The 9,396-nt window shown below is 51.9% G+C and overlaps 1 protein-coding gene across 1 annotated transcript; it reads right to left on the bottom strand.

The window, feature by feature from the left end:
* Nucleotides 1-6,688: 6,688 nt before the first annotated feature.
* LOC138785840 (olfactory receptor 10A7-like) lies at nucleotides 6,689-7,690 on the bottom strand. The gene has a single exon (XM_069962222.1). The coding sequence runs from the start codon at nucleotides 7,688-7,690 to the stop codon at nucleotides 6,689-6,691; it is 1,002 nt and encodes a 333-aa protein (XP_069818323.1).
* Between the last annotated feature and the right edge of the window lie 1,706 nt (nucleotides 7,691-9,396).

The raw sequence follows: 9,396 nt of genomic DNA on the forward strand, positions 1-9,396 counted from the left end.
TATGAGACTACAGGGGAGGGCTGGCTACTATATAAGACTACAGTGGAGGGCTGGCTGCTATATGAGACTACAGGGGAGGGCTGGCAACTATATGGGACACTTGGGGGCTGGTGACTTTGGACACTATTGTGAGAACAGGCTACTTTATAAGAGAATATGGGGGAGGGCTGGTTAGTATATGGTACACTTGGGGTCTGGCTACTATTTGGGCACTATTGGGAGGGCTGGCTAATATGTGGGGCAGTGTTGGTTGGGATGGCTACAACATGAGGCAATATTGGGGGGTTGACTACTACATGAGTTGGGGTTTAATGATATCATAGCAACATATCATGTCATTTATAATAGTGCACAGCTCTGGGAGACTCACACCACTGACAGTGCCAGGCAGGGCCGCCGATAGGGCAGTACAACCGGTACTGCCCTATGGGGCCCGGGCCCTAAGAGACATGGGGGGGGGGCCCGGCGGGCCCGCCGGCCGCCGCCCCCCCCCGACCGCTACGCTAGGGGGGCCCGCACGGCCCCCCTTGCCACCGGGGGGGGGGGGGGGGGGTTGTGCCGCTTCGGTCCGGTGAGCTTCCGGCACACGCTGCCTCTATCACTGGCCGGAAGCTCACAGCTGCAGCCCTGCGGTCCTTCTCTCCTGCTCGGCAGCGGCGCACGTGACGTCATCGCGCCGAGCAGGAGAGAAGTTCCTGGACCGCGGGGCTGCAGCTGTGAGCTTCCGGCCAGTGATAGAGGCAGCGTGTGCCGGAAGCTCACCGGACCAAAGCTGCATGGGAAGGGGGGACCTGCCTCACCTGCCTCACCTCCCCCGGCCACTCCCTCTTCCCCCAGCCTCTCCTCCTGTACCCCCCCTCCAGCCTCTCCTCCTGTACCCCCCCTCCAGCCTCTCCTCCTGTACCCCCCCTCCAGCCTCTCCTCCTGTACCCCTCCTCCTGTACCCCCCCTCCAGCCTCTCCTCCTGTACCCCTCCTCCTGTACCCCCCCTCCAGCCTCTCCTCCTGTACCCCCCCTCCAGCCTCTCCTCCTGTACCCCTCCTCCTGTACCCCCCCTCCAGCCTCTCCTCCTGTACCCCCCCTCCAGCCTCTCCTCCTGTACCCCCCCTCCAGCCTCTCCTCCTGTACCCCTCCTCCTGTACCCCCCTCCAGCCTCTCCTCCTGTACCCCCCCTCCAGCCTCTCCTCCTGTACCCCCCCTCCAGCCTCTCCTCCTGTACCCCCCCTCCAGCCTCTCCTCCTGTACCCCTCCTCCTGTACCCCCCTCCAGCCTCTCCTCCTGTACCCCCCCTCCTGTACCCCTCCAGCCTCTCCTCTTGTACCCCCCTGCCTCTCCTCCTGCACCCCCAGCCTCTCCTCCTGTACCTCCTCTAGCCTCTCCTCCTGCACCCCACAGCCTCTCCTCCTGCACACCACAGCCTCTCCTCCTGTACCCCTCAGCCTCACCCCCTGCACCCCACAGCCTCTTCTCCTGCAACCCCCAGCCTCTCCTCCTGCACCCCCTAGCCTCTCCCCCAGCCTCTCCTCCTGCACCCCCCAGCCTCTCCTCCTGCACCCCCCAGCCTCTCCCCCAGCCTCTTCTCCTGCACCCCCCAGCCTCTCCTCCTGCACCCCACAGCCTCACCCAGCCTCTTCTCCTGCACCCCTCAGCCTCTCCTCCTGCACCCCACAGCCTCTCCCACAGCCTCTTCTCCTGCACCCCCAGCCTCTCCCCCAGCCTGTTCTCCTGCACCCCCAGCCTCTCCTCCTGCACCCCACAGCCTCTCCTCCTGCACCCCACAGCCTCTCCTCCTGCACCCCACAGCCTCTCCTCCTGCACCCCACAACCTCTCCCCCTAGCCTACCCTCCTGCACCCCCAGCCTTTCCGTCAGCACCCCCCAGCCTCTCTGTCAGCACCCCCCAGCCTCTCTGTCAGCACCCCCCAGCCTCTGTCAGCACCCCCAGCCTCTCCTCCTGCACCCCCTAGCCTCTCCACCAGCACCCCCAGCTGCTCTCCCTGCCCCCCAGCTGCTCCTCCTGCCCCCCATCTTCTCCCCCTGCCCCATCTGCTCCTCCACCTGTCCCCCATCTTCTCCCCCTGCCACCCCAGCTGCCCAATCTTCTCCATGCCACCCTAGCTGCCCCCTATCTGCTCCCCCTGCCTGCCACCCCAGCTGCTCCTCCTGCCCCCCATCTACCCCCCCTGCCACCCCAGCTGCTGCCCCCGAGCTGATCCCTCTGCCCCACATTGCTCCCTCTGCCCCCCCAGCTGCTCCCCCTGCCCCTCTCACCCCAGCTGCTCCCCCTGCCCCCATCTACTACCCCTGTCCCTCTCACCCCAGCTGCTCCCCCTGCCCCCATCTGCTCCTCCTCCTGCCCCCAGCTGCTCCCTCTGCCTCCCCAGATTCTCCCCCTGCCACCCCTAGCTGCTCCCCCTCCCCGTCACCCCAGCTGCCTCCCTTCCCCCTGTCACCCCAGCGGCTTCCCCTGCCACCCCCAGCTGCCTCCCTTCCCCAGTCACCCCCAGCTGCCTGCTTGCAGACTAGTTGTGGTCGGAGAAGTCTTCTTGATCGCTGCGCCAGATGGAGAAGAAAGCAAGAAGCGACGGCAATCTGAGAAGACGTCACCTGTGAGTCATTAGTAACTGCACTGTAATCACTTCTATAGTGTGCAGAGCCTGTGTACCATTGGGGTCTAAATGGGTCAGTGTATTGTTTGCGGTAGTGTACTGACACAGCCCCGCGGTCACTACAGTACACTAGCGCAAACTTTTAAACTAGGACCCAACTACAACAGCCGCAGGCACTACAACTCCCAGCATATGCTGAGGGCTGCAGACTGTCAGTAAATGCTGGGAGTTGTAGTGCCTGCAGCTGTTGTAGTTGGGTCCTATACACTGGATGCTTTGTAGCATATCAGAATACATAGATCTGTGGGGGCTCAGTGCAGGGAAGTGACCCCAGAACATCACTAATAGGGGGAGATGTTTTTGTTCTATCCCCTATTAGTGATGTTCTGGGGTCACTTCCCTGCACTGAGCCCCCACAGATCTATGTATTCTTATATGCCACAAAGCATCCAGTGTATAGGACCCAACTAAAACAGCTGCAGGTACTACAACTCCCAGCATGTACTGACAGTCTGCAGCCCTCAGAGTATGCTGGGAGTTGTAGTACAGTGTAGACAGATGTATTGCTGGACCTTCAGGGCTGATGGTTGTCACCCACAGATTGCAGCCACCAGGAGCCTCTGCACACAGTGATTTATTACAGGGTTGTCCTCTCAGAGACTACAACTCCCAGCATACCCTGAGAGCTGTATAAATGTAGGGATTTGTCACAAATACAGATGAATTCAGGAAAGGAGCGGGTCAGCATGTCGTGTCTCACTGGTTCTATATTGGTGGGCCCCAGGTACCCCAGTCCGACACTGGACAGAAGCGGCCCCCAAACTAAGACGTCCCCGGCCTCCTTCCTTCCTCCATCACATTTGTTTGATGAGAACAGCGGGCATCAAGCAGAGCGACACCCAAGTGCCAGGGTATATACCATGCATGTACAGTAATGGGGGGGGGGGGGCGCCTCTGCGTGCAAAGTGCCAAGGGCAGCATAAACTCTAAATACAGGCCTGGCTGCCGGCACTTCATACCAGCAGCCTATGGGAGGCCGGGCCGTGACCTCTCCGGCAGGCATGATCATGTGACGTCATCACGCCTGCCGGAAGTCCCGTCCCTGCGGCTCGCAAGATGGAGCCCGAAGAGGAGGAAGAGCTGCTGCCTGCACAGCGCGGATTAGGTGAGTAGGATGTTTGTTTTTTTAGGGGCACCTCTGGGGGCATTATTAGTTCATGGGGGGCACCTCTGGGGGCATTATTAGTGTATGGGGGCACCTCTGGGGGCATTATTAGTATATGGGGGCACCTCTGGGGGCATTATTAGCTCATGGGGGCACCTCTGGGGGCATTATTATCTCATTGGGGGCACCTCTGGGGGCATTATTATCTCATTGGGGGCACCTCTGGGGGCATTATTAGTGTATGGGGGCACCTCTGGGGGCATTATTAGTATATGGGGGCACCTCTGGGGGCATTATTAGTGTATGGGGGCACCTCTGGGGGCATTATTAGTGTATGGGGGCACCTCTGGGGGCATTATTAGTGTATGGGGGCACCTCTGGGGGCATTATTAGTGTATGGGGGCACCTCTGGAGGCATTATTAGCTCATGGGGGCATTATTATCTCATTGGGGGCACCTCTGGGGGCATTATTAGTGTATGGGGGCACCTCTGGGGGCATTATTAGTGTATGGGGGCACCTCTGGGGGCATTATTAGTATATGGGGGCACCTCTGGGGGCATTATTAGTGTATGGGGGCATTATTAGTATATGGGGGCACCTCTGGGGGCATTATTAGTATATGGGGGCACCTCTGGGGGCATTATTAACTCATGGGGGCATCTCTGGGGGCATTATTAGTTCATGGGGGCCACCTCTGGGGGCATTATTAGTATATGGGGGCACCTCTGGGGGCATTATTAGTATATGGGGGCACCTCTGGGGGCATTATTAACTCATGGGGGCATCTCTGGGGGCATTATTAGTTCATGGGGGCCACCTCTGGGGGCATTATTAGTTCATGGGGGCCACCTCTGGGGGCATTATTAGTTCATGGGGGCACCTCTGGGGGCATTATTAGCTCATGGGGGTACCTCTGGGGGCATTATTAGTTCATGGGGGCCACCTCTAGGGGCATTATTAGCTCATGGGGGCACAGCAGGGAATCCTACATACAGGGGGCACAGCAGGGGATCCTACATACAGGGGGCACAGCAGGGAATCCTACATACAGGGGGCACAGCAGGGGATCCTACATACAGGAGGCATCCCACATTCCTACTCGCTTTACTGCACATTACACCAAACAGTGCAGTTACTATGGGAGCCTACAGAAGGGAGAAAGGGAAGGAAGTTGCTAGAAATGTGCGGAGCCTAAATTGTTTGTCTCGCAGGTTCTGAAAAGATGAAACATATCTGGAAGGAATCATCCTGGAGGTCTGGGCCGGATGGAGAGGAAAAGGGAAAGTGACGCCTCAGATCAAAGAAGACGTCACCTGTGAGTCCCTGTATGACACTTTTCTTATTTTGTAGAACATCATTTAGTAGGGGCGCCCCGAGGTGACAGCTACTACATTATCTGTACTCAGAGATATCACTGTGTTATCTGTGCTGTTACATAGGACTGCAGGTGACAGCTACTACATTATCTGTACTCAGAGATATCACTGTGTAATCTGTGGTGTTACATAGGACTGCAGGTGAAATCTACTACATTATCTGTACTCAGAGATACCACTGTGTTATGTGGTGTTACATAGGACTGCAGGTGATATCAGGTGATTTCTCCAGGTTGCAGAAGTTCAAACTTTATTGTGCCCTGGTGTGCTGGTGTCTGTATACATGTGTGCTGGTGTCTGTATGTGTGTATACATGTGTGCTGGTGTCTGTATACATGTGTGCTGGTGTCTGTGTGTGAGATCAATTCTAGAGAACTGGCTCATATACCCCATTTTCCCCAGTGGCTTAAAATGTAACCTCTGTTATACAGTTATAGAATTGTAGAACCTAAATGTGAACAAGGTGCAATTCAAATAGACACTTGCTTGTATAGCTGTCTCTTGTGCTCTGTATGCAGTGCATTATATTCACCCCTGCAACGTACAATTTATAGCGTGTCTACAAGCCCAGCGGGGCTCATTATGATGGAGACTAAAACTTATACAAGAGTGGGGTAGGGGTTCCCCTGTATTCAGAATGCTGTTGAGTGCTAGGCAATGCCCGTCTGGGATTATTGAATTTTGAGGGTCTATGCAGAGCTGGATAAAGACACCTCTGCTGCACAAACAGGATCTCCTAGAAAGCGTTCTCACCGCCATGTATTCGCTATCACTGGCTTGGGTGAGCTAAACTAGTCTGCCTGGGGGGGGATGATTTGTATATGCTCACTAACATGGAACAGCCTCATTATATTAGCCTTATCAACATATTCTATGTTAGTGAGCATACCGGGGGGGGGGGGGGATATTGGTGAACATATACAAATCAAACAGCCCCCCAGACCCTCGAAATTCAATAACCCCAGACGGGGCATTGCCTAGTACTCAACAGCATTCTGAATACAGGGGAACCCCTACCCCACTCTTGTATAAGTTTTAGTCTCCATCATAATGAGCCCCGCTGGGCTTGTAGACACGCTATAAATTGTACGTTGCAAGGGTGAATATAACGCACTGCATACAGAGCACAAGAGACAGCTATACAAGTAAGTGTCTGTATGGTGACATTTAAATTGCACCTTGTTCACATTTAGTTTCTACAATTTTATAACTGTATAACAGAGGTTACATTTTAAGCCACTGGGGAAAATGGGGTATATGATCCAGTTCTCTAGAATTGATCGGAACCAAATTATACCTCCCAGCAAGGCGTGGGGCGAACACACTATTTTTTTTTTTATTAATGTGGGGGGCCCAGACACTTTGGTTGTATGGGGCCCCGAAATTCCTGATGGCGGCCCTGGTGCCAGGAACACCGCACACTGCTCTGACAGTGCCAGGACCGCCGAATAATTATCAAGGTTAGCCCGTGACTTTGTCCATTTTTTTTATTTTGGCCCACTGTGTATTTGAGTTTGACATCCCTGGTATATACAATTCACAGGAAATTTATTTGTCTGTGAATAGCTTCTTGTGCAGATTTCTTAATATCTTTATTCCTCAGACTGTATATTATGGGGTTGGCCAGTGGAGTAAACACAGTATATAGCAGGGAGAGGATTTTATTAGCATTCGATGTCTGTCCTCTTGTCGGAAACACATGAACGCTGAACATAGTCCAGTAGAATATGGAGACCACAATGAGGTGGGAGCTACAGGTGGAGAAGGCTTTCTGTCTACTGATATTAGATGGAATCGATAAGATGGTGCGGATAATGTTGACATAGGAAGCGACAATTATTATGATGGGAATAATTACAAATAGAAAACTTTGCAGATACATTTGTAGATTCAAAGGAAATGTATCAGAGCAGGAAATCTCCTGTAAGGGAATAAGATCACAAAGTAGATGGTCAATGATATTAGATCCACAGAACTTTAGCCTTGAAGTTGTAAAGGTGTCAAAGAAGGCAACGGAAAAGCTGACTAACCAAGCAACGATGGACAATTTTACACAAAGGGGACTTGTCATGATGGAGGAGTACCGGAGGGGATTACAGATGGCCACATATCTGTCATAGGACATCACTGTGAGGAGAAGACACTCAAAGGTTTCTGCTACACAGAAGAAATAAAACTGAGTCATACAACCAATAAAAGTAATGGGCGCCCCATTATATAGAAGAATGTGGAGCAGGTTGGGGACGACATCCGAGGTCAATGAGATGTCACAGATGGAGAGTTGTGAAATGAAGAAGTACATTGGGGTGTGGAGGATCTTGCTGGTGGACACCAGGGTGATGATCAGGAGGTTCCCACATACAGTGACCGAAAATACAACTAAGAGCAGAGAGAAGAGCGAGAGTCTTAGCTGGGGACTGCCTTGAAAACCCAAAAGAATGAACACTGCAATATCCGTCAGATTATTTCCCTGCTGGTGATAAATAATATAAAGTTCAAAAGAGTCACATAGTGGACTGGAGAAGCGGAGAGGAATCATTTCTTCTTTAATAAGATAAGGCTTATTGGAATATTTTCACAATGACATAGTATTCGGCTAGTATTTTTTTTTGTATTATTACATGTATTGTTTCACACTTTCAAATAAATATTTACTTTTATGAATCTTTTTGTAATCGTTGGATAACTAAAGAGTATATGGCAGTAAGATATTTCAAAGAGGCTGCCATTGGTTGTGGGTGAGGCTCAGCTAAAATGTGTATTATTGGTGAAAGGCTAAGTGATCACACAGTACCTGGGGATTTACGAAGACCGGTGTACAAGTACGCCGGTCTTATATTGAGCACCGCCCCCTTTTCCCAGGCAGGATTCGCTAAGAGGCGTATGCTTCCAGCAGGTGTAAATTTGCGCCATGATTTGTGCTTGTGAGCCACCTCCCAGCCTTATCACACACACCCAAGCTCCACCAGCCCGCCCATTGGGCGATCCGAGCATACAGGAGGCATACGCCAGGGAGAAGGGGCAAATCTGCAAATCAGCATTGTAAACTTCCTATGTATCTTCATAAACCATCTCCTCATTTTCCAAAATGGGACTGAGAATGTTCATCAATAGCGATGAGGGAACTTGAAAAACATTTGGATTCTTCTGAACTCGAATGCTCTATATTTGGATAAATTGGATGCAACCCTGGTGAAGTGGACGCAACTCAAGAGTGCTGTCATATTGACTGTCTGTTCCGAATTACAAGTTATAGATGTATACGGCACACTGGGAATCAAACATCCTGACACACTGATGGTTAAGGTGGATCTCCTTTATTCAATGATGGCAGCCAGCTTATATATCCTGGGGTGTGTGTTCTTCTACTAAGGTTCCTGTCAGTATTTCATTGGCTGAGGTACAGAAGAGTTAGTTACATAGCACTAGTGGTTACTTACTGTACATAAGCTTTAGGGAATGTAACATCTCTACGTGTTCGAAGTTCAGCGCCATATTGTAATGGCTTCACTAAATGTAAAAAAAATGACATTAACAGTGGAAAACATGGATACCGATATGGGCCATAGGCAGTATCTATGTTTTCCTGGCAGCCCTAGAGCGTCATCCAACTTCTGCTGCTGAGAGTCATATACAGAGCATTCAGGTTCATAAGATTCCAAATATTCTGCAAGATTGTTCAACATTGTGGATGAATACTCTAAGTAACTTCTCATTTTATATTTTCCTTTTAAATAAAAGGGAAAAAATGAAATTGTTAGGACTGGTCGCTCAGACAGACAAGATGGCGGACACAGACAGTGGACCCTAAGCTGGACCCTGCCCACTGTCCCTGCCTACTTGCCTCAATTTGTCCTAGGTGACAGCGAGCTACTGGGCGGCAACCCGTGCACTGGCTACTTGGAACACAAAACACAATAAACACAATAAAGAACAGTCGACAGTGCGGGTCACAACAATCGGCAGTGCAGTACAAATCACAATCCAATAAGCAAGGTCAAATACAGGCATTATGGTCAGGGGCAGGCAGGTAGCAGGGATAGTCAGAACACAAGGCAGAAGGGTCAGAATAAACACAGAGAGAATAGCAGAAACATAAGCAGGCAGAGACAGGCTCAATATCCGGCAGTGAGAGGCCGGCTGGCACACACTATATAGGAGACCAGAGGTCCAGTGTAGAAGCTGATTGGACCGGACCCCTAATCTCCTCAGAACACCTGGGGCAAGAGCAACCTGACTGGCAGA

This window comes from Dendropsophus ebraccatus, chromosome 1 (genome assembly GCF_027789765.1).
Source record: "Dendropsophus ebraccatus isolate aDenEbr1 chromosome 1, aDenEbr1.pat, whole genome shotgun sequence".
NCBI classification, from domain to species: domain Eukaryota; kingdom Metazoa; phylum Chordata; class Amphibia; order Anura; family Hylidae; genus Dendropsophus; species Dendropsophus ebraccatus.